Raw genomic sequence first — 24,644 nt, 5'->3', positions numbered from 1 at the left:
CTTTTTTTTTCCTGTTCTTTAAATGTTTAATTCCAGCAGAAGGGTTTCTTTCCCAAGAAGGCACGCTGGGTTATTGTTCATGTGGTTTTTGCTGTGCCTAGCTGCAGGCTTGGGGAGTGTGGTTTCAGAGAGGGCCAGGCTGGCAGCAGCATGTTGAGCCTTCTTAATGCTTGTACTTTCAGCTTGCCATGTTTGCTCTCCCAGAGTCAACTGAACAGTAAATAACTTAAATAAGACATTGAAAAGAGAGAAATTGGGATTGGATGGTTACACATACAAGAACTATATAGTTCATATAGGAATATATCAAAGTCATGCGCCTTAATGGGGTCGGGGTTCGCCTTTAAGTTAACTTTTAGGTTGTTATAGAATTGGAATCAACTTTTCAATTGTCCTTCATTTTTTCTTTATCGTTTCTGAATTATTTGCTTTCTTCTGTTGATTCTTTCCAGCTGTCAAATGGGTGTCACTGTCCCCATCTAAAAACAAATGCTCTGTAAGGCTACACATGTATTGTTATTGCTACTTTTTATTACTCATCTTTCTATTTAGCCCATCTCCTATCCATACTCCAGTCTCTTATTCAAATCAATGCATGGTTGCTAGGGTAATTTGGATTCTACCAACCATATTGATGAAATTGCAAACTAAAGAGCTACTGAATAAAAAGCTAAATAACTCAAAAATCACAAATAATATTGTACTTTTTGCCCTAAAAATAGAACTAATTGTAAATCTTTGGATAAACCCTCCCGAGAATGGCTCACTATTTAATATTTAGCTAAGAGCAGCCTGATCAAGGATGGAAAACTGGGGTCCTCAGTCCCCCCAACTATTAATAAGATGCCACTGGGAAGACTTGGATTGGATTGGAATCCTTTCTCATTGTGAACAATCTCTTATCATTAAACTGTTAATGCAATATTAAAACTGTTTTTGAGTGTAATAAGCTTACCTTGGAGTGCGCTGGTCCCCTTTCATCCAAAAGTTTATATTGGGGCTGAATTCTGTTAAAGCGGGCTAACTCATTCACCAAACACATTGGGGTTTGTCATGTTGTCATGGAGGGGAGCTATAAAGAAAGGATAGTATCACTTAGATACAATTTAAAGACATTCTTGTTAATCGGATAAATTGTTGAGAGACACTTAACTACTCCCTTCAGACTTTCCTATGGAAACACTGTGAAAAGCATTTAAAGCAGTTGTTCCCAGTGTGAGGGGTGAGGGGTGAGGGGTAAGGAGGAAACTCTGGGCAGTGCAGCACAATACAGGAGGCAGACTGGCAAAAAAAGCCCCATGTCTGATGGCAAGGACCATGGATGCTTGCAACCAATATCTTGGTATCTCTACTAGTGCTAACTTGGAGCACTTCCCTCCCAGCTTCGAAGGATTGGATTTCTGGATGGAGATTCAAGTGAATTGCAGATGCAATACATATTCTAGTAAAGCTGTGTGTGAAGTACTCATCAGTATTTGCAGAGGTAGAAAAAAAAGTCATGGCCCCAGACACTTGGAACTGTCCCTTTGGCAAAAAGACAGAAACTGGCAGAGAGAAAGTTAGAGCACATTGGAAAGTAGAGAGTAGTGATGTGCGTGTCGGCAAAAACTCCACCCGCACCTGACCCTAACTAGCAAAGCTTTAACCCGCTCCTAACCCTAAAATGTAAAATGTTGCTATTGTAGGACCCACAAGTCTTCTCACTCTGTACATTACTTCTACTTCCACAGTCTGACCCTCACCCAACCCTAACTCCCAATGGTTGGTCACATTTCCAAAGCTGTGTAGTCGGGAGCATATGGCAGAAGCAATTCTGTTTCTAAGAACAAGACTTTAGTTAATTTTAACTAAAATAGTTATTCTACAGCTAGATGCCAGGTTCAGTTAATATACAGTTTTAGGTTTTCCAATTGTTTTTGGTTAATGTAGTTTAACTTTAATTTATATTTTTGAGCTTTGGCAGTGATAAAATGCCTTGTATGTTGTGTACTTAAATTCATAAGTTGTTTTAGGTTTCCCAATTGTTTTTGGTTTATGTAGTTTAACTTTGATTTGATTTAGAATTACCAAAGGATGTAGTTTATATTTTTGAGCTTTGGCAGTAATATAATGCCTTGTATGTTGTGTACTTAAAGGACCAGTAACATCAAAAAAATTTTTAAAAAAATTTGTTAGTATACAACGAAAAATAAACACCAAGACAAAATAAACTTTAAAATAGCAAAGCCTTTATTAAGAAATAACTTACCGAAACTCCACTTCCTGTCCTCTTCAAAACAGGCGACACGGCGACCATCCATGCTGCAGTGTTTGATTTCTCCTCCCTGGCTACTGACAGCATGTGAAGGAGGCTGTGGGGGCTGCCCACTGGACATGCTGCTGCTGTCTGGCCTCTCTATCTGGGCACGGCGCTGAATGCAGGAGACATAGCCTGCGGAGGAGAAGATATTCTGAAGCTGAACCCCTCTTTGCTTTCCCTTTAGCCGCACTAACAGCCGACCCCTCAGTCTTCGGAAACTACAGAGCCGGATGAAGAAGTCACCCGATTCCTCTGTATCGCTGGTTCCGCTAATTATTTCAGCAAGCTCGTGCAGCTCCCTTCCAGCAAACCGATCACCGAGTAAAAGTGTGACTGCCGTGGACTGCTCGTTATATGCTGAAGCATAAAGATCTGACACATGTACAGACACCCGTGTGATAACTGTCAGCACACTCAGTACATCGGCAGCAGCTTTCTTTGTACGACTCAGGCAAGCACCAGCCAACTCCAACACTCGCCGTATACTCGCACACGCAAGTGATCGCTTGGTACAGCGTGTATGTTTAGGAAAGTTTGCGCTACCCTATACCTGCTAAGCTGCACGAGCTTGCTGAAATAATTAGCGGAACCAGCGATACAGAGGAATCTTCATCCGGCTCTGTAGTTTCCGAGGACTGAGGGGTCGGCTGTTAGTGCGGCTAAAGGGAAAGCAAAGAGGGGTTCAGCTTCAGAATATCTTCTCCTCCGCAGGCTATGTCTCCTGCACTCAGCGCGGTGCCCAGATAGAGAGGCCAGACAGCAGCAGCATGTCCAGCGGCAGCCCCCACAGCCTCCTTCACATGCTGTCAGTAGCCAGGGAGGAGAAATCAAACACTGCAGCATGGATGGTCGCCGTGTCGCCTGTTTTGAAGGGGACAGGAAGTGGAGTTTCGGTAAGTTATTTCTTAATAAAGGCTTTGCTATTTTAAAGTTTAATTTGTCTTGGTGTTTATTTTTCGTTGTATACTAACGAATTTTTTTTAAAATTTTTTTGATGTTACTGGTCCTTTAACTTCTTTCAATCAACATGGAAAATACATTAGGATCAGTAAGATCAAAACATTAAAGTGTTCTAAAGTAATTAACATATAATATACCGTTAGCATGAACTGGTAAAAGCTGTGTTTGCTTCAGAAAGACTACTATAGTTTATATAATTAAGCTGCTGTGTAGCCATGGGTGCAGCCATTTAAGCTTGAAAAAAGGAGAAAAGGCACAGGTTTCATAGCACATAATATATAAGCTCTATCCAATACAATGGTGTTTTTGGCGTTATCTGCTATGTAACCTGTGAATTTTCTAATTTTTTCCCCAGCAGCTTGAATGACTGCTCCCATGGCTACACAGCAGTTTGTTTATATAAACTATAGTACATTACATTATATTTGAATTAGTTTGATACACTTTCGGTTTTTGGTGTTACTGTTCCTTCAAAAATAGAGGAGTCGGAGTTTGAGTCAGAGGTACCATAAACTGAGGAGTCAGAGTTGGATTCATGTACAGACTCCACAGCCCTGCAAATTTCAACCCAAATAAATCCAACCTGTGGTCAACCCGCGAGTCACTGTGGGTTTTGAGTCAAATCGCACATCACTAGGAGAGAGAAAGACAGTCTAAAAGAGAAAGGAGAGATAGGACTGATACAAAAAGATAATTAACAAGTACAAAGAAGGTGACAGAACAGGAAAAACTGGAATAAACAACACAGTATAGCAGAGAACGGTAGGAAGAATAGAGAAAAGGGGAAAAAGTAAAAGGGGAAATTTGCACTCTCTGGGTGAGAGCGGGAGGACAAGTTGAAATTTGGGAATGTTAGGCTAAATGGGTGACACTTGACAGACCTTATAAAAAGTAAAAATAAAATTAGGGATTTCTATTTCTTCAGATTCACCTTCTGCTGTGCCATTTTCCTAATCCACGTCTAAGGATTAACAATAATTAACTAAATTGCTTAGTGTAATTGGTTATTGCTCATTTGATTGAGTCATATAAAATACATCTCTGTCTGAAAATTATATTGATAATTAGTTTGTTTTTATTTTCATGATACCTCCTACTGAAATCAAAGTCCAGAAACCTTCAGCCAGCTGAAAAGTACCATATATGCCATCCGTCTAAATGCATTTATAAACACAGTTCTGGCACAAATAAGCAGCCAACACTCACACATTAACAGTTCAGGGTGTTGCATGGCTGTTTACCTGAGTGGCATACATAAATGAGCCCCAATAGATACATATGGCACTAGGTGGCACAAAAGTAGGGTGTGAATCATGTGACCACAGACAAGGAAGTGCGTGCTGTTAATACTTGTTACAGGAATGCTGCCCATATTCCAAATGATGCTACAAAGAAGCCATAACTAATGTGATTTAGTGTGCATGATGAATTCTATACCAAGATTATACAACAAATTCTCATTAATTGTGTCAGACAAGGAACCTTAAAGAAGAAGGAAAGCTACAGAGTTTATTCTCAATAGATTAGCCACAATAGTGCAAGCTATAACACTGTATGTATTCTGTAGAATGCTTCACAATACCTGAGTAAACAGCTCTAGACACTGTATCTGTTTGTTTAGGATAGCAGCTGCCACATTTGCTTGGTGTGACATCACTTCCTGCCGGAGTCTCTCCCTGCTCGCTCATAGCTCTGAACTCAGATTACATCAGGGAAGGGAGGAGGGAGGGAGGGGAGAGGAGCAAACTGAGCATGCTCAAGCCCTAGCCCTGGAGGTTTATGCTGAAAACAGGAAATCCGATACAGAAGCCAATGTGTACGCAATAAACGGACAGAAATGCAGTGTTTCTTTTGACAGGACTCTGAGCAGCATTACTTTGAGGATTTACTGTGTATTTATATAGGCCTTTTTGATAAAGCTTTCTTAGTTTTAACCTTTCCTTCTCCTTTTAAAATCATGTCAGGATATTTTCAGAAAACGAAAGATAAAACACTTGATCTGGAACTGGGGATAATTATCCACGTTCTAAAGCTAGGGCCACAAGACAATGATCTAGACCTACAGAAAAACGTAGGCCAAGAATCCGCTGCCCAGCTGCTCCACTTTTGCTGCGTTGCCTGCACCTGGAATCATTAGTGGTGCTTGCGAAGCAAAGCATCACTACTGTTATTAGTGGTGCTTGCGAAGCAAAGCATCACTACTGTTATCTTGCAAACTTATTAGTGGTGCTTGCGAAGCAAAGCATCACTACTGTTATCTTGCAAACTTATTTTTTTAGTGGTGCTTGCGAAGCAAAGCATCACTACTGTTATCTTGCAAACTTATTTTTATTCTTCTTCCGTATGAAAGTTTGGCGCGTAACTAGTCCCGCACCGTTTGTCCTAGACCCATGAATGAGGTGTCAAATCGTGCGGCTTAATCGGGAATGGGGTGGTATGACTTTTCTAAGGGGTGGGTGGTTAATTGCCCCTTGCGGGGGCAATTAACCACCCCGAAAAGTCCCATAGATTAACATTGAGGCCAACTTTTGACGGATTCTAGCGCAGAGAGGGAATCTTGTAGAAACGTTAAATTTACCACATTTGAAGAGGTTTGCGACCTGTGTCAGATGATACCCCACACGAGGGTATAAGTTTTACCCCCGGGGCAGGAGAGGTCCCCAAATTTGCCCCATTGACTTATAATGGGGAATTTATCGAATAATTAGTTTGTCGCAGACCCATGAATGAGGTGTCAAACCGTTCAGCTTTTTCGGGAATGGGGTGTTGTGACTTTTCTGTCCTATTTTGGGGACCCAAAAAAGTGAGCGGAGCCGCAAACAACCAATCAGATTTTCCCTATTGACTTCAATGAGAAAATGTAAACAGCTGTAATTCTCACAGTAATAAAGCCAGAGCTCCCAAACTTGGCACCGTGGGTCACTGGGTGACTGCAGCCAAAATTTACAAAAAGTGGGCGGAGTCTACAACAGCCAATCAAATTTCAGCCATTCAATTAAATAGGAAAATTTTAAACTGCTGCCGCTCTTAGACGGTTAATGGCAGCCTCCTCAAAGTTGGCACAGTTGGTCACTGGGGGACTGGGATTAAAATTAAGAAAAGTCGGTGGAGCCAAAACCAACCAATCAGATTTCTTTGATTGGTTTTAATGGGAAAAATTAAGAAGGCTGCCATTCTCTCAGTATTGATGTCAGGGACCTTGAATATCACAAATGTGGTCGCTGGGGGTTTCCACTTCAAGTTTAGAAAAAGTGGGCGGAGCCACCAACAACCAATCAAATTTCATTCATTGATTTTCAATAGAAAAAAATAGAAATGCTGCCATTTTTACACATTAAATGACAGCATTCCCAAACTTTGGTATGTTAGTCACTGAGTGACTGTGGTTCACAATTAGGAAAAAAAGGGGCGGGGCAACAACAGCCAATCAGATTTGGGCCTGAGTTTTGCAACGGCAAGCACCACTCACATTTTCTTCAGGAAATGTACCTCTCTAGTTACCTCTGCTCTCGTGCAGGCAGATTTCAGTGCAGAAACATACGATTTTGCATTCCACGCCAAAATCCACCGTGCCTGCAGCGCAGCAGTAGAAGAAGAAGAGAAGAGGAGCTGTGGGGCAGCAGATTCTCGGCCTGCAGAGAATCTGTGTCATGTGGTCCTAGTCAAAGGTGTTTTGGCGCAGAAATCCACCAAATCTGCCTGCACCTGAGCAGATATATTGATTCTGGGTGCAAGCAGCAGATTCTTGGTCTGCTCCGTGTCATGTGACAAACAAGGGAAAGTTGTGCTCACCACTATTTTTTAAAAACCATTAGGCGGGGGTGCAATGAGGGTGTGACCACAAAATACATATAGTCAACTACAAGAGGTCCTCTGCACTCAACCCATTATCAATATATTTAAGACAGAGACATTTTGTGCATACTGCTACTAAAAAATGCCTTACCCTTTAAACAACACAGGGATTGTTTGTCCATATATTGCAATATATTTAAGCTGGCCAACTACGTCAAAGTCATCCCACATGCTACGTGTCATGTGGTCCTAGCTTAAAACACCCATTATTATGGTACTGGCAGACAAGAAGATATGTCGCTCGCAAGATTCAGTCTGAGTAATACAAACCACAATTCATATATGGAGGGGTCAATGTGACCATGTGTATGTTTGTGCGCTGGGTTTTATCCTCCATTACCCTTAAAGGAGAATTAAATCCTAAAAATGAATGGCTATAAATGCCATATTTTATATCCTAAACTTATTGCAACCGCCTAAAGTTTCAGCTTCTCAAAAGCAGCAATGATCCAGGACTTCAAACTTGTCACAGGGGGTCACCATCTTGGAAAATGTCTCTGACACTCACATGCTCAGTGGGTTCTGAGCAGCTGTTGAGAAGGGTTGTCACAAATTATCAAGCAGAAAATGAGGTTGGTCTGTAATATAAGTTGATGCGACTGGTTATTAAATTTTGATGCTCATTGCACTGGTTTCTGTGCTTATGTAGTGATTATCTGTATTAATTAATAATCAGCCTTATATTGTGACATTTATATTCTATGTATACTGTATATTGTGACTGGAGCCCTAAGCTCAGTGAGTGACAACAGCCCAGAGAATGTGCAGCGAATCAGCAGAAAAGAAGATGGGGAGCTACTGGGGCATCTTTGGAAGACACACATCTTCCTTGATAAAGGGCCGTGGTTGTCTTGGGTGGGTACAGAAGCTCAAAACATAATGTACAAAATTTGAGCCTACTTCTTTAGTTAAGCTTTAGTTCTCCTTTAAGAACCACGAATTAAGTGCAATCATTTCAACTAGCAAATAATAAAATTACACTATCATAAATCAGTTCTGTGCTACATCCTGGGGTGCATAGCTTTTCACCAAACCAGTTAGGCTGATTTGGCCTGAGATGAGAAAGACAACCCAACTCTGAACAGAAACACATCTTAAGTAATATTTAACAATGTAAATTTGGATAAACCAGAGCACAAGCCCATTTTGAAATTGAATTTGTAATGTCATATCATTCCCCTACATTCTATGTATTGTGAGATGAGCCAAACAACCATACCTTCCAAGAACTTTGCTTTCCCATCTTCAGTTCCAATGCCTGGTGTAGAAACAGGGGAAGCAGAATCCACCAGGAGATCAATTGGATTATTATTCATGGTTAATTCCTTGGCAGACCCGTTCAGGGAGATTTGGAGACTCATCTGACTGGTACTTGTGACAGAAGGGGTTATCACAGGAGGGAAAGAAGAGTCACACAGAGATGATGGTGGCTGTGCCTTAATGTGTGCCATCCCGTGTTTCTGAGAAGCAAGAAAATACAGAGTTCAGCCTCTTAGTAAACATTCATTTGGGGGTGAGGGATGGTTGGTTGTACTTAGTCACACCTACTGTATCAATTCAACAATTCCTAGATTTCAAACGGGAAAAGTACAAATGTCTTCAAGTTAAATAAAAAAAATGAATCTTTATGCATGGGTGATGCCTTAAGAGTCCTTACACATGGGAGTTTTTTCTGTATCTTTTTCAATATTGAATCTTATTTTGGACACTGCACCCAGGCACCTGTGAACCTTGTGTCGTGAGTGCCGACTAGTGATGGGCGAATTTATTCTCCAGGCGCGAATTCGCAGCGAATTTGCGCGATTCGCCCCAGCGAATAAATTTGCGAAACGCCCGCGAAAATTTGCCCGAAAAAAATTCGCCGGCGCAAATTCGCCCATCACTAGTGCCGACTCCTCCATCAATTATATATATATATATATATATATATATGTATATATATATATATATATATATGCGCATTTTTTGTAAACTAAGTGTGTTTGTGAGTTCCAAAAGCAATCCACTATCCTCTTGTCTTATGACAATAAAACATGCAATGAAACTTGACTGAATTATAACCAATTTCTAAATTTTCATTATTTGTATCTATTGGACTGCTAAAAAATAATTTAAACATTTTCCGGATAACAGATCTTTCCATGATTTGTATCTTCATACCTTAAGTCTACTAGAAAATAATGTAAACCCAATGGGATGGTTTTGCGTCCAATAAAGATTAATTATATCTTACTTCAGATCAAGTACAAGCTACTGTTTTATTATTACAGAGAAAAGGGAAATCATTTTTAAAAATATGGATTATTTGTATAAAATGGAGTCTATGGGAGACGGCCTTTCCGTAATTCAGAGCCTTCTGCATAAAAGATTTCCAGATAATGGATCCCATACATGTAACAGAATCAATTAGCTGATGTGTTTAGGTCAAACCCACATGTGCAACAGCCCTTCGTCACCAACTTCTGAAAATAAAAATGCAAAATTTTGGATGCATCAAAACACGGCTGGAAAGCAAGTTGCACAGGTCTGGTACGGTTGTGATCTAAATCAAGTGTGCAAACAACTCCTGTCTCATAGGCCCTGTCTTATCTCTGGCTAAATCAATATTTTCTGTTATTTCCATTTCAACGGCTTTATAAAATCCCTGGCTGTTTGAGGTGCAGTGGATCCCAATGACCAAGTGAGTAATCCTGCACACAAAATTACCCTGAAGATTTCCACTTTCCAGTGCATATTTGTAGGCCATAATGGTTGATACTGTGATGCTCCTATTACTATTAATAGGACGCTGTCCATAGAGAGTCACTGAGGTTTTCATCAAAACAACTTTTGTTAGCCTACAGTCCTGTTTAATATCTACCAGCAGGCAGGTGTTTTGGTAATAAAACATGTAAGTTATTTTACCTGTTTCAAAGAATGAAAAAATATGGTGTAAAATCCAAGAAAACTGTAAAACAGGATGGGATCCTCTATCCGGAAGGCTCCGAATTATGGAAAGGTGATCTCCTAAAGACTCCATTTTTTGACTCCATCGAATTTTTTTTTTTTTTATTTATTTCCTTTTACTCTGTAATAGTAATCCTATATAATAAAGTTCAAGTGTCTCTGTGTCCAGTCCCTGTGTCCGTGGAATTGCGCTACTGCACATGTGCCCCACGGACCGTCGTTACATACGCCCGAGTTCTCCCTGTCACTGCCCCCAGGCCCCCAACCCCCCAGTCACTTATATCCCCCCTGCCCCAGTACATTGGGCCCGACCCCTCACTCCTGATCTGCACAGTCTGTAGCCCCCCATGTACCTGTCCCTCCTCTCCCATCGGGCTCCGTGCGTCTCCTCCCCTCCCTCCCGCTCCTTCCCCGCATCTCTCCCTCCAGCATCTGCAGCGCCTCTTTTATTTCATTATTATTGCGACTGTGCGACTGAGGCTGCGGGTGAGTAAGAGCGAGTGGAAGAGAAGCAGCAGCAGTGAGAGTATCGCATGGGCTCCGTGCGTCTCCTCCCCTCCCTCCCGCTCCTTCCCCGCATCTCTCCCTCCAGCAGCTGCAGCGCCTCTTCCCTCCCAGTCCCCCAGTGTCACCGAGAGTGGAGAGAGTGAGGCGGCCGGGCCCCGGGGAGGAGGAGGAGGAGCTGCAGCGGCGACACTTACAGCACCGGGGCAATGGACTGTCTGTGTATTGTCACCACCAAGGTAATCGCTCCCCTCACCCACCCACCGACACACTCACATACACTGTCACTCACACTCACATACACTTAATAACCACACTGTCACACTCACTCACACTGACACACTAATGGCACTGAGTGGAAATATAAATGTATTATACTGACTATACATATATATATATATATATATATATATATAAATATACTGACTATATACACAAGAAATCCTTATAAGCAAGAACAAAGGGAGCTGAATAAACAGATATATTATTGTGTCTATACTGACTCACATACATTACTATACACACAGTCTCAATGATACACACACACATTATAGCTACTGATATATTCACTGCTATTTATTTTACATTGATTTGATCTCCCTGTGTGTGTTCTTACTGTATGTGTGTGTGTATATATACACTGGGCTACTGTATATATATATATATATATATATATATATATATATAAGCACCGACTGAGAGCAATACTGTATGTGTGTGTATATACACTGGGCTACTGTATATGTGTGTATATATATATATATATATATATGCACCGACTGAGAGCAATACTGTATGTGGGATGATTGTGTCAGAGCTGGGGGTACAGCAGCATTAGAGCAATGCAGGGGCTACAGACTGGGGGCTACTGACATCAGGCCTTTGTGTGTCCTCTGTCAGTGGGGCCACCAGACCTGCTTTTGCTGGTAGTCACATTGGCTCTCATATGGCAGGTTCTTGCCACTGGGAATATATGGTTGGTTAATAGTAGTGAGGAAATACGGCAGCTGAGTTGCTCCAACACTTAAAGTCAAAAGCGCAAAGAAGGACCTGAGGCAGAAGCCCCGGAAACCCACTGGGTTCATGGGCTGGGAATTCACACCTGTCTGATAGAAAAATGGGGATATTTATTGTTTTATTATTAATTAATAATATAATAAAATTGAAGTGTCTCTGCGTCCAATCCCTGTGTCCGTGGGATTGCGCTACTGCGCATGTGCCCCACGGACCGTCGTTACATTTGTTCTAGCACCCGTTAATTTAACGGGCTAACCCCCACATGTAATATAATGCACTAAGTTTGCCCAGGAGCAGTAACCAGTAGCAACCAATAAGATGTTTGCTTTTAAACATGTGACCAGGAAATTCTACCTGCTGATTGGTTGCTATAGGTTACTGCCCCTGGGCAAACTTAGTGCCTTTAATTACATAACCCCATTAATGTCTAGTAGTAAATAAAACAGTACCTTTCACTTGATCCAAACTAAGATATAATTAATCCTTATTGGAGGCAAAACCAGCCTATTGGGTTTATTTAATGTTTACATGATTTTCTAGTAGACTTAGATCTTTCCATGATTTGTATCTTCATACATTTTATCTGGAAAACCCCAGGTCCAGAGCTGACGTTAAAGGAGTTTTCTTTTTTTTTTTACACAATGCATCAGTTAATATAACTGCTCCAGCAGAATTCTTTATAGAAATATGTTTTTCAAAAAAACAAACATTTTTTTAATATTACATTTTGAAATTTGACAAGGAGCTAGACTAACTTTAAGTTTCCCAGGTGCCCTAAGCAATGTGACTTCTGCTCTGATAAAGCCAGTCACTCTTTACTGCTACACAGCAAGTTGGAGTGATATCGCCCCCCCCCCCCACAGCAGCCACTCGACAGAACAGGGGAAAGTAACCAGATAACAGCTCCATGACACTGCTTTGCTAAAAATGCTCCCATGCCCTATTGTCACATCTACCTAGTGGTAGATATGAGAATAGCACTCAATAGTAAAACAGCCAAGTCCGAGCTCGACTCCTCCAGTTACATTGAATAGAAGAAACATGATCTTATTGTTAATAATCTTATCCGAAAGCAGTTCCATTGTGAAGTGCTGCTCTTTCTGAAAACAGGCAAAATGACATGAGATGGCTACACACCAATATTAAAGCTAAAAAATACATTTATTGGTTCAAGAATAATATTTTAAATGGTAAATGAAATAAACTGCAATGTGCACAGCATAATTTAGTAATAAAAACTATACCATAAAAATCATGACAGAATCCCTTAAAGGTTTGTATTTTGTGATGGTGGGCCAGACCTGGCTGCAGTGTATCCTCCAGGTAAAATAAACCTGAATGCAATGGAGTCCCCATGCCCTTACCTTCGATGTTTAATTGTGGGCCCTGGTATAAGTTTCTTGTGTTTCCCAGTGCACTGGCTGTCATCTACTAAGTTGCAGTCACACCTGACTGCTGTAAATGTTGCTGTGTAGTGGCACCTGACTATCCAGCTAAACGTAGACAAAACAAACTTCAAAGAACGTCGAGTAAATGCTAAATGTGACAGTACTGGTGAAATAAATACAAAAAACGGCAATGGCCATACATAGGCAGATCTACTCATCTGGTAAGGTTCCCAAATCCAAATGTTTGCTAAATCAGGATGAGCTGATCATTTGGCCTTTGTAACAAAGAACTGATTACATGGAGGATAGTTTCCAAACGTTCATGTCTATTTTGGTTGTGACTTATGTAGATTTTCCTTTATCAGCTCCCTGCGCTGTCAAGCGCGATTCTGCATTATAGTACATGTATCCTGCTATTGCGACCTAAGGTTTTCTGGATAAGTGGTATTTCTGTAATTTGGATCACAATACTTTAAATCTACTAAAAAATCCTTTAATACAGAGAAAAGGAAATCATTTTAAAAATTTTATTTGATTAAAACAGAGTCTATGGGAGAGGGCCTTGTAATTCATAGCTTCCTGGATAACAGATACTATGCCTGCAGAATAAAGACATTTTAGGCAAATTGATGTATGCTTATCTAAGAGTACAGGATCGATTATCCGGAAACTGTTATCTAGAGAGCTCTGAATTACGGGAAGGCCATCTCCCATAGTGGGACATTCACTAAGAATCGTAGTTGCGCTCAGGGGTAGCATAAGGTTACGAAGTTGCGCTAGCGTTAATTCGCCAAGCGAAGCGAAGTTACGCTAGCGATGGTTAATTTGCATACAGCGCCAAATTCAATTACCAATGGAAGTATTCATAGCAGAACTACACAAGCCTGGGAAACCTTCAAAACAGCAAATAAAATTTTTATTTTGCCCTACACATGTGCCCACTGTATAGTTAAGGTGCCATGAGTTAGGAAATGTAGAGGGGAAGGAGGGGAGCCCCAAAAAATTTTTCAATCGTTTTCAGCCTATCACCCATAATAAAGAAAAAACGTTAACTTTTTTTGAAGCAATCCCTATCTATTGCACTTCGCCTGGTCTGAGGTGGCGAAGGAAGTCTAGCATAAAAGGAAGCGTTCAGAACAATGAGCATGTTAGTGAATTTGCGTAGTTACGTCCGCTGCGCAAATTCGCCAGGCGTAAGGGTGCGAAGTAACACTAGCGATGTTACACCAGCGTCCGTTAGTTAATTTGTGAAGTAAAGAAAATGCCCAACGCTAGCGAATTCACGCTAGCGTTAGGCGCTTCAGCGCTTAGTGAATTTGCCCCATAGACTCTAATTAAATCAATTACAGGGGAACCACAATTTTACATCCCCTGATTTTTTTGCCCTCATGTTTACATTGTTGCTTTGTGGTCCCACCCATATATTATGCATAATACATTTCCCTGACTTAAGATTTTCCTGGATTGTACACCATTTTTTCTGGTGCCCTGAAAAATGTAAAATGGGGGTTCTACAATTCTTGAGATTGATTTCCTTTTTCCCTGTAATAATAAAACAGGACCTTGTACTTGATCCAAACGAAGATATAATTAATCCTTATCGGAGGCAAAACAATTCTATTGGGTTTCATTATTGTTTACAAACTATGGAAAGACCCGTTCTCTGGAAACCCCCAGGTCCCAAGTATTCTGGATAACAGATCCCATACCTGTACCATGCAGCAATGTTTAATGGTACACCAGGATACCCAGCTGTCATATCATGTTAGGCATTTGGTGTTGGTGTGTTCTTGTATGTAAATTTTTGACTTGGGAATTTGGATGTGGTCTGTAAACAGCTGGTTTTATTGCTGTTGGTGTGCAAAATGGGTGTGTCTTGTGATGCTGCACTGGTGCACCAGACTGTGTTTTGTGTCACTGGGTACCAGACTGAATTGTGTGATGTTGCCACTACCCTGGATTTTTTAACATTTTCTATTTTCGAGTGACATGCAAACATACCCAAAACAGCATTTCTTAATTTTGAACTGGGAAAATAACCGCTTCTTGTTATGGTGCATTAGGGTCTTTAGTTGCATTTTGCTTCATATAAGAGAGAGAAATTGGGATATTGAAAGTTGAGTGGCATTCTGATGCTAGGCCGGGATGTCATTGTGTGCTTCCTTATGCTGAGCCACAATTCCTGGCTACATGTTGTGATGAAACACCAAAGAACTGCAGCATTTGTTTCTACACTCATTAACAAGCTGCACTTTTTAAAGGAGACATATAGGATACATGAAAAAACCCTAATTTTGTAGGCAATTATAAGTAATATATGGTGTTGCTTTTATGCGGTGCTAAAAATTAATATTATCTTTAAAAATAGCCCCTTTATTTGAGCTCCCTATAGATGTTCTCTGGTCCGTCTGTTTCAAATGAGGGGTGGGTGTGTCCTAACGGCCCTGCTAGAAGCACAGCAGGAAGGGGACAGCCAATCACAGCCCTGCAGTCACAAAAGCACAGGCAGGCTTCAGTTTCCTATCAGGTCCTGCTAGCTGCCGCCGGCTCCCCTGTACAGCCTGGGAATTCAGGGAGCAGGAAGTGGAAAAGAAGGGAGGGATTATTAGGGTTTTTACAGAAATATCCAATAAATCAGCCTGAAACTCTAATTTTTTAAGCACAGTTTTTCTATATCTAAATGTGCATAATACGCTGGTACATTCTTATTTTTTTTTACACAAAATGTCTCCATTAAGTTGTGGTGGGGTAGTGAGAAGTATTATGTGGCAGTGCACTAGGGTCTAAACAGTAGCAATCCTAGAGGGGGGGCGGGCCCTGGTGCGTGACGCACGGACTGCCGGGGGCCCTGAGGGGGTGCGGGCCCTGCTCCCCCGGTAGTTCCGCCACTGGGTCTAAAGCTGCTTCTTTACTGCAGAACATTGTGATATGTCACTGCATTGTGAGATTCCATCCTGGCTTATCCTACTGGGTTTTGTGATGTTGCATCCAGGGAGCTTGTCTTTGTGCACTGGGCCACACAATGGGTTTTGCAGGTGGTATACTGCAATTTGTAGTAGTTAGCTATGTTTATGCCCTGATTTTGTCCTGGTGTAGCACAGGCTAATTATGTACATTGAGAGGCATTGTTGGTTTTACCGTGCATAGCAGGCTAGGTTTTGCTTGGCACACTCCTATATAAGTTTATCAGGGGAATGTAATTAAAGTCGCAAAGAGCAAAACAATTCTCACCAATAAGACTAAAAATCCTCATCTCGCAATGCAATAGTGTTCATTAATCTTTTGGAGCAAACAGAACGACTTTTTCATTACGTTTTTGTTACATTGACGGCGCATTGACGCAAACTATAAAATTCGCAAAACGGTCTTCCACTGTCGGAAGTGGTCGCTAAACAGTTTCTGGGCTCGCCAAAGTTAGATTAAATTCGCGCAAAGCAAAATTTGTTCGCGCAAAGGCATAACTTTTCGCATTGAGGATAGTTTTTCCATTAGCGACTTTTATTACATTCCCCCGATTGTTTGTGGTTACCTGTTTGCATTTGGATGACATGGGACATAAACAGCTGATGGGGTTCTGCGGTGTCAGGCCTCGTCTTGTCAATGTGCCCTAAGGTTCCTTGGATATTTGGGGGTAGCAGCAATGTTACGTTGCATTGGCATACCTGAATGTGTTTCATGCTTGTGCAGGAGCGAGAGCAGGCTGCATACTGTGGTGCCATGCTGGGAGGCCTAATTGCATTCTGCAGTCACAGCCTGGGTTCCCTTTGGTAGAGTCCTGCACGGGTCCATTTTTTGGGACCCGTACCCGCAACTGGCAATCCGGACCAGCATTCTTACCCGTTTGGACTGGCTACCCAACCTGACCCGCAAGTACCTTATCCGCAACCCTGACCCGCTGACCATCAAGAATCAGGAAGTGCTGTCATTGTAAACTGGAAGTGACATCACCGGAAGTAGCCGTGATCAGAAAAAAGGAGTAACTATCGCTATTGAGAAGACCCGTGGCCCGACCACGCAAACCCGCAGAACCGCCGACCTGCGTCTATACCCGCACCGGAACTTCTATCCCAACCCCGCAGGGTACCGCAGGTTTTTGCAGGTAACCCGCGGGTACCTGACCCACTGCAGGACTCTACCCTTTGGTACCATTTGTGAATGAATATGATGGTGACCTGTGACAATGATCTGCATTTTGTGATGCCACACGGAGCTCACCAGGCCACAAGTGTTGCCATTCCCCAAGGAGGGGGCGTAACTACAGAGGAAGCAGAGGGGCCCAGGAGATATAGGAGGCCCCAGGAGTCCCTAATTCATATACAATTTCAATAAATATTGGTAAAACAGGACAGGCTCTGGATATTTTGGGGACCCTAAAATGAATTTGCTGTGGGGCCCAGTAACATCTAGTTACAACACTGGCCCCAAGCATGGTGTCTGTGCTCCTACACTCTAGGAAATGATGTTGAGCTATACCTGGCTGATCTAATGTTGAGCTATACCTGGCTAATCTGATGTAGTTTATGCCTGGCTGGGCCCAAGAGTGTGGGGATAATGCTGATCACGTGGTGCAGCGGCAGCACCTTGGCGTTATCATTCCGCGTGACGGGTCTAGTTTAAGGCTGCTCATTGCAGCTGGAGGTGCCCACAGTGTATTCTGGGACGAACACCCCCCCTTGCTGACTATACGAATGCCCCGCTATCCCTCACACTCTGTTCCCTCGCTCTCTCCCATGTGAGAAGTTGGCTGTATGATGCGTTGCACAGTTACATGGCTATCCCGGCCGGGCTGCTCACACCTCCAACATTGACAAACACTAAAGAGAATGAACGGCCACGCTCCGCCCACTCCCCTGACAGCGGCGGCGCATACCAACACGCAACTGAGGAGGCGATCACGTGATACTTCCACACATAAAACAGTCTAAGCTCGTTCGCAGATACAACAATAATTAGAATCCATCTAGTCAGACGTTTTGTTATTAGGTCAGAGACGACGTCTCAATCGGTTGCCGTTCGGGGTGTAAAGAGTTGTGGTATCCTTAGCGCAATTTCCCTTCTCGTCAATGGTAAAGTCCATCGCCCTCACGTTCGATCCTGAAAAGCAGCCATTGGTTATCGCGCTAGCGCCTCCATCTGGTCAATTCCGGAAACGCATGGGAAATTAGTGTTTGAGAAGAGGAGGTTGTTAAAAAAAAAAAAAAATAGTATTGGGAATTTTATAAAGGGGCCATTTAGTAGCGGGTTTTAGTTGTTGGTCGGAGCCAAGCGTAGTCCGTGCGGATAAGGGAGTGGAACTTTAAGGGGTTATCATGTATCAGGTGACTTGTTGTAGTGGCATTTGCCCGTGCATTGATACCGAGAGTTAGGTGTGGGCACCTCCAGCTGCAATGAGCAGCCTTACACTAGACCCGTCACGCGGAATGATAACGCCAATGTGAGGCCGCTGCACCACGTGATCAGCATTATCCCCACACTCTTGGGCCCAGCCAGGCAAAGATAGATTTGTTTGGGCAGCCCAAGAACTTTGTGGTACCAGCACCACCCACAATAATAATAAAAAACTGTGGGTTTCAATACCGGAAAAAGCAGAAGTTGTCACTAGTGGGGCCCAGAGAGGAGGCAGTGGATAAAAATCATTTAGTTGTGGGGCACCATCACCTCTAGTTAAATCACTGAGAGTAGGGATGCACCGAACCCACTATTTTGGATTCGGCCGAACCCCTGAATACTTCACAAAAGATTGGCCAAAAGGGGAAAACATTTTTTCATCCTGGCCGAATCCTGGATTCGGTGCATCCCTAGCTGAGAGTAGGTGAAAGAAAAGCAATTCGATGCCCCAAGAAAAAAATAATGTTTATAGTACCAGCTTTTTATTACAAAGATTCCTTAGAACCCCCCAAAAATGGCAGACTCCTCATTTTAAGCAACCTGTACCTCACAACTTGCATAAAGTTAAGTTAACTTTTAGTATGTTATAGAACATGGAGTGCCCATACTTTACTAATGCAGGGTCTACTTTTAGCATTGTTAGCTTTCTGTTCCATGGAAAATATTATTAAATATTGATTTATGGGAAAATGTATATTGTTATATTTATACATGTATTTCTTATGTAACCTTAACATAATAAACATCTGAATGAAAAACATGAAATAGGAGGGTGACAGGCTGTTTGTTGACAGTGTCTTGTGATCTACTGATCACCAACTAAAGGTCTACTTGTCTACCAATCTACCTTTTGGGCCCCCCTGTTATAGAATGGCGAATTCTAAGTAAGTTTTCAATTAGTCCTCATTAGGGCCATTACACAAGGCCGTTTTTGCCTGTGTTGTGCTTTCTTCCATTCAAGCGCAGGAGTAGACGCAGTTAATTATTTTGAAGGGGGCTGTACTCACACAGACACATGTATGCTCTGAACGCAGGTAAAATGCAACATGCTGCGTTTCAACCTGCGTTTGTGCTTACATTTGTGTCTGTGTGAGTACAGCCCCCTTTAAAATAATTGACTGCGTCTATTCCTGCGCTCCCCTGCAGCTGAACGGAAGAAAGCGCAACGAAGGGGAGCGCAGGCAAAAACGGCCGTGTGTAAGAGCCCTTATTTAGATTTGCCTTCGTCTGACTCTTTCCAGGTTTCAAATGGGGTTAACTGACCCCATCACAAACAAATGCTCTGTAAGGCTGCACTTTTATTGTAATGGATACTTTTTATCACTCTTCTTTCTATTCAGGCCCTCTCCTATTCATTTTTCAGTCTCTTATTCAAATCAATGCCTGGTGGTTGCTGGGGTAATTTGGATCCTAACAACCAGATTTTACTGAACTGGAGAGCTGCTGAATAAAAGCTAAATAAGGTAAAAACCACAAACAATAATAAATAAAAAACAATTGCAATTTGTCTCAGTCACTCTTAGGGTTTCCATCTGTCTGGTAAAAATGTTGGTTGATCCCAATGTTATGAAGAGGGAAAAAAGATAAATATATAGGAAGGTCGGTATTTTCTTCTGGAAAAGGTGGCAACCCTTGTAGTTGAGCCCTTCCACTTGCTGAAACAGAGGATCCATTTTCTGATGTTTCAGTCAAAAATGCTAGCAAATAAAAAGTCAAATGGTGGGTCCTGGGCAAATACACCTTTTATTAAAGTCATGGTGATTTTTTTCTTGTTTTGCCTGCTCATTTTACCCCCTCGCCATTCTTTTCTCCCCTGTAGTATAATGGGCCCTTTCAGCTATACAGGACTGTAACAGGTGCATAGTCTATAAAATGCCAGGGATTTTATGTGCGGACTGATTCTGTATCTATGCAATCACGTTACTGCAGCTTCATTTATATATGGGATACCAGGCCCATGCATTTATTACACACAGTGTTAAATAAGAGCCCCTTAATTCAGATTCATATTACATGGAAGCTCGCTAACCAGTGTGATTTGTATCAGAACGTAATAATAATCAGCAGCTTCATGATTTGCAACAACACCTAAGCTGCTCAGAGCTCACTCAGCATGTGCAGTGTCACTGACACTCCTAACAAAAGCCAAGATAGTAACCCCCTGGGGGAACAACTTTTTAAGCTTTGATCATTAGTTAGAGATGTGCTGAACCTTTAGGTTGATGCAGTAAGTTCAGTATATTGAATATAGCATTTCTAGCCATATTCAGTTTTAGGGGTTGTTCTCCTTTAAGATTAGTGTTTCTTGTTTAAAATATTTTATTTTCAGCAAAGTGAAACTGTCAAACATTGACATTCTAGAGAACCACTTGCAGACATCTTGTGGCAAGTTAAAGGGGACCTGTCACCCTAAGAAATAATACCAAATCCTTTTCTATCATGTTAATTGAGAAAAAAAAAACTTTACTTACACTATATATATTATATGAATTTTGTTTCCTTCAGTCTTGGAATGACACAATCACAGCAAGTAGGCAGGAGCCATTTTGTGGACACTGTGTGATACACAGTTGTGTATCACCTCAAAATCTTGTGCTTGCACCTGAATGGGGGACCTTGCCCATGCACAGTGCCCTACACAATTATAGAGCGTGAGGAGGTAAGGGAAAATGTGAGGAGAGAAGTTACATAGCTAAATTGGGTTGAAAAAAGACAAAGTCCATCAAGTTCAACCCCTCCAATAGAAAACCCAGCATCCATACACAAGCCCCTCCCTTCTTTTAATTAAATTCTTTATACCCATACCTATACTAACTATAGAGCTTAGTATCACAATAGCCTTTGATATTATGTCTGTCCAGAAAATCATCCAAGCCATTCTTAAAGGCATTAACTGAATCAGCATCACAACATCACCCGGCAGTGCATTCCACAACCTCACTGTCCTGACTGTGAAGAACCCCCTACGTTGCTTCAAATGAAAGTTCTTTTCTTCTAGTCTAAAGGGGTGGCCTCTGGAAAGTGAAAGTATTAGAATGCCCCACCTCTCTACCTTATAACAGGTATGAAGGTTTTAATGAAAAAAAAGAATGTGGATTCCATGTTTAATTTGCAAAGGACTTTCATTATACAGCTTTTGATCTGTGGGTGACAGCTGTACTTTAAGTGAAGGCCATTTTCTATTTTTACCATGACAATGCCCCCCCTACGAGTGAGACCCCCTTGCCCAACATAAGCGACTGACCTCACTTGTAACTGAATGGCAAAGTCCCTACAGATATCCCACCGTTTAGTCAGGACAACAGTGGAGGCTGCTGTATAGGTATGGGACAGGTTATGCAGAAAGTTCAGGATCTGTGGTTTTCCGGCTAAGGAGGTCTTTCCATAATTTGGAATTAAACCCAATAGACTGGTTTTGCCCCCAATTTTAATATCTTGGTTAAGATCAAATACAAAGTACAGTTTCATTATTAAATAGAAAAAGGAATTTATCTTTAAAATTTTTAGTTAATTAAAATGGAGCCTATGGGAGATATCGCATAATTCAGATCTTTCTGGATAACAGATCTCAAACCTGAAGTAGCAAAGGGGGCCAATTCCATATTATTGCCTATAATTTTAATTACATTTTCAACAAGCAATTATGAGTGTGGTATTGGTTTGTCTATATACTTTTGCCCCTCATACCTGTACCAGCAATCCCAGCAGCCATCCATAATACAGCCCCCCCTGTACCTGCAGCCATCCATCATACTGTCCCCCCATACCTGTACCAGCAAGCTCAGCAGCCATCCATAATACAGCCCCCCTGTACCTGTGTCAGCAGCCATCCATCATACTGCCCCCCCATACCTGTGCCAGTAGCCATCCATTATACTGCCCCCATACCTGTACCAGCAAGCCCAGCAGCCATCCATCATACAGCCCTCCAGCAGCCATCATATTGCCCCCAATCTTTACCTGTGCCAGCAGCAGCCAAAAATAAATCTGATCACATATTTATATACCTGTGCCAGTGCCCAGCAGCAAACATATGGCCCTGACCCAAATCTGTACCTGGCTGTGCCAGCCGGAGGCTTCACACTTTCTCAGTAATAGAAAGAATGTCTTCAGTCAGCAGAGCTGAGAGCAGCAAGAACGAGCCACACCAAGCAGGCCACCAGCTCTCTGCCTCTCTCTGACACCCAACCGCATCAGTGACATCATTGACTCGTATACGCATGTCGCACTGCCGCACCGCACAGAAGGAACTATTACTTGCGGTCAAGAAGGAGAAAGTGAAGGAGGGGGATTCCGTCGACTGAGTGACCATGATTACTGAAACAAATTATTAAATAAACGCTTGAAAAAAAAACCCCATTAAAAGTGCGCCCCTCAATGATGGAGTCCTAGACAGCCGCCTACTCTGCCTACCGCTAGTTCTGGCCCTGATCCCTGCAGTGAGCACCAACCATCTGTTTTTTTGGTGTGCTATTAATGTGGACATGGTCTTGCGGTTACATGGGTGTGGTTTAAAGTGGGTGTGGTCTAAAAACAGGGAGTGGCTAACACTGGCTTCCATTATCGGCACTCCACCATGTAGATTAGAAAAATTCCAGCCGTCTGTACCATATAAGTTGGACAGCACTGCTCTACATCATACTATAAGTTCATTTAAAGGTGAACAACCCCTTTAAACATTTACATTCAAATAGAAAGATGTGAAAAATGAAAATTCACATTCTAAACGAAAGGTTATGAGCACAGGAACAGATTTGGAAACTATTCAAAAGTGCAAAAAACACACCATAAATGTCACTTCTTTTAAGAAATGCAAGTAGCAAGTGTAATCCACTTACCTTGATATTTCAGGAATCGAGCAGAAATCATGTGCAATATAAATAGGCTTACATGTCTGCCCCTGAAGCCCACAAAGCAGACATAAAAGGATGAGCGGACATTAGTAAACAAAAACTTGTGTAGGGAAAAATACAATAAAGATGAAAAGAAAGCACCTCATAAAAAGCACCTCTGAAATGCACTGGACAAAAGTACATGACCCTGCAAACATGCACACTATATAAAAGTATTCAGAATGAAGTCTGCTCCATGTGGATTATTGTCCAGTCTATAACATTGTAGGGGGTTATTTATAAACAGTGGGCACATTTTCTCTTGGGCTGTAACCCATGGCAACCAATCAGATTATTGCTTTCACTGCTCAACCTGCAGTGGGCTGAAAAAAAACTAATCACTGATTGGTTGCTATAGGCTACAGCCCAGGTGCAAATTTGCCCAGTGTTTATAAATGAGCCCCAGTGTTGGCAGCTCAAATAACTGAACCACAGATTATGGTATTCACTTTTATAAGACTTTGGAGCATTTTAACAAAAATATTACCTGAATTGTCTTTTCCAAAATGTTGTCATTAAGATTTAATTAGGCAATTTAGCAGTGTGGGAATGTCTGATCATCTTGGGATGTATGTAGAACTTGAGGGGCAGTTCTGATTGTTAAGTACACCTTAAGCATCACCATCTAATTTTAGACTTAAAATTTAATCTTATGATTCTATCTTGGGGCAGTTGAGAGATGCAGAAGCAAGACATGGGCACAACTCCACTGTCCAGGTGCATTGACAGGCAAATCTGGTACACAAGGGTCCGTACAGATACAGTTATGGGACCAATTATTCGGAAACCTGCTATCCAGAAAACTTCCAATTATGGGAAGGCCAGCTTCACATAGACAGTAGAAAAGGTTTGACGAGCACTCCATTCACCCGTTGGATTAAAAGAAGTAAATGTTTATTTCAGCATATAAAAAGCATCCATTCCTTGACGCGTTTCGTATTTTCCAATACGTAGTCATAGTTCTATGTTTCGGAAGATACGAAACGTGTCAGGGAATGATTCTTTTAATACGCTGAAATAAAAAATTTACTTCTTTTAATCCAATGGGTGAATGGAGTGCTTGTCAAATCTTTTCTACTGACTGTGACTCACCTATAGCTATGGGCTTGGGGCGATGCACCCAGGCCACCCGTCTGATCTGGTGAGTTCCCTTTTGCATATTACCCTTGATACTGTTTAAGGCACAAGTGAACCCAGGAGCGGGACCAAGGGTTTACACACCCGGGTCACCACCTGTTTCGGGTGAGCTGTTATAATGCAAATTTTTGAAAGTGTCCGCTAGAGATGAAGTATGCACCACATTGCATAGGCTTAATATAAAGTTTTTTGGCTTATTATTAGCGGTGTTCACCTCTGTTAAATATATGTGAACAGAACCAAATTTAGCACTTGCTT

The 24,644-nt window shown here is 41.8% G+C and overlaps 1 protein-coding gene across 4 annotated transcripts; it reads right to left on the bottom strand.

The window, feature by feature from the left end:
- Window positions 1-3: 3 nt before the first annotated feature.
- LOC108704843 (double-stranded RNA-binding protein Staufen homolog 2-like) lies at window positions 4-23,440 on the bottom strand. Of its 4 annotated transcripts, none has more exons than XM_041566512.1 (4): window positions 16,499-16,594; window positions 8,334-8,574; window positions 956-1,072; window positions 66-210 (listed from the first exon to the last, which is right to left on the bottom strand). In XM_041566512.1, exons 1-3 carry the CDS (start codon window positions 16,517-16,519, stop codon window positions 1,026-1,028), a joined length of 309 nt encoding a protein of 102 aa, XP_041422446.1. In that variant the 5' UTR covers window positions 16,520-16,594; the 3' UTR covers window positions 66-210; window positions 956-1,025. The 4 variants fall into 4 exon arrangements, 3 of the variants coding, with proteins under 3 accessions (XP_018097016.1, XP_041422446.1, XP_041422445.1); XR_005961990.1 differs by lacking the exon at window positions 16,499-16,594 and adding an exon at window positions 23,196-23,440 and having other exon boundaries at window positions 68-225; XM_041566511.1 differs by having other exon boundaries at window positions 68-225; window positions 16,499-16,592.
- Between the last annotated feature and the right edge of the window lie 1,204 nt (window positions 23,441-24,644).

Source organism: Xenopus laevis, chromosome 6L, assembly GCF_017654675.1.
Source record: "Xenopus laevis strain J_2021 chromosome 6L, Xenopus_laevis_v10.1, whole genome shotgun sequence".
NCBI lineage: Eukaryota > Metazoa > Chordata > Amphibia > Anura > Pipidae > Xenopus > Xenopus laevis.
The sequence above is the reverse complement of the archived record's forward strand: the minus strand, read 5'-3'. Positions and strand labels throughout refer to the sequence as shown.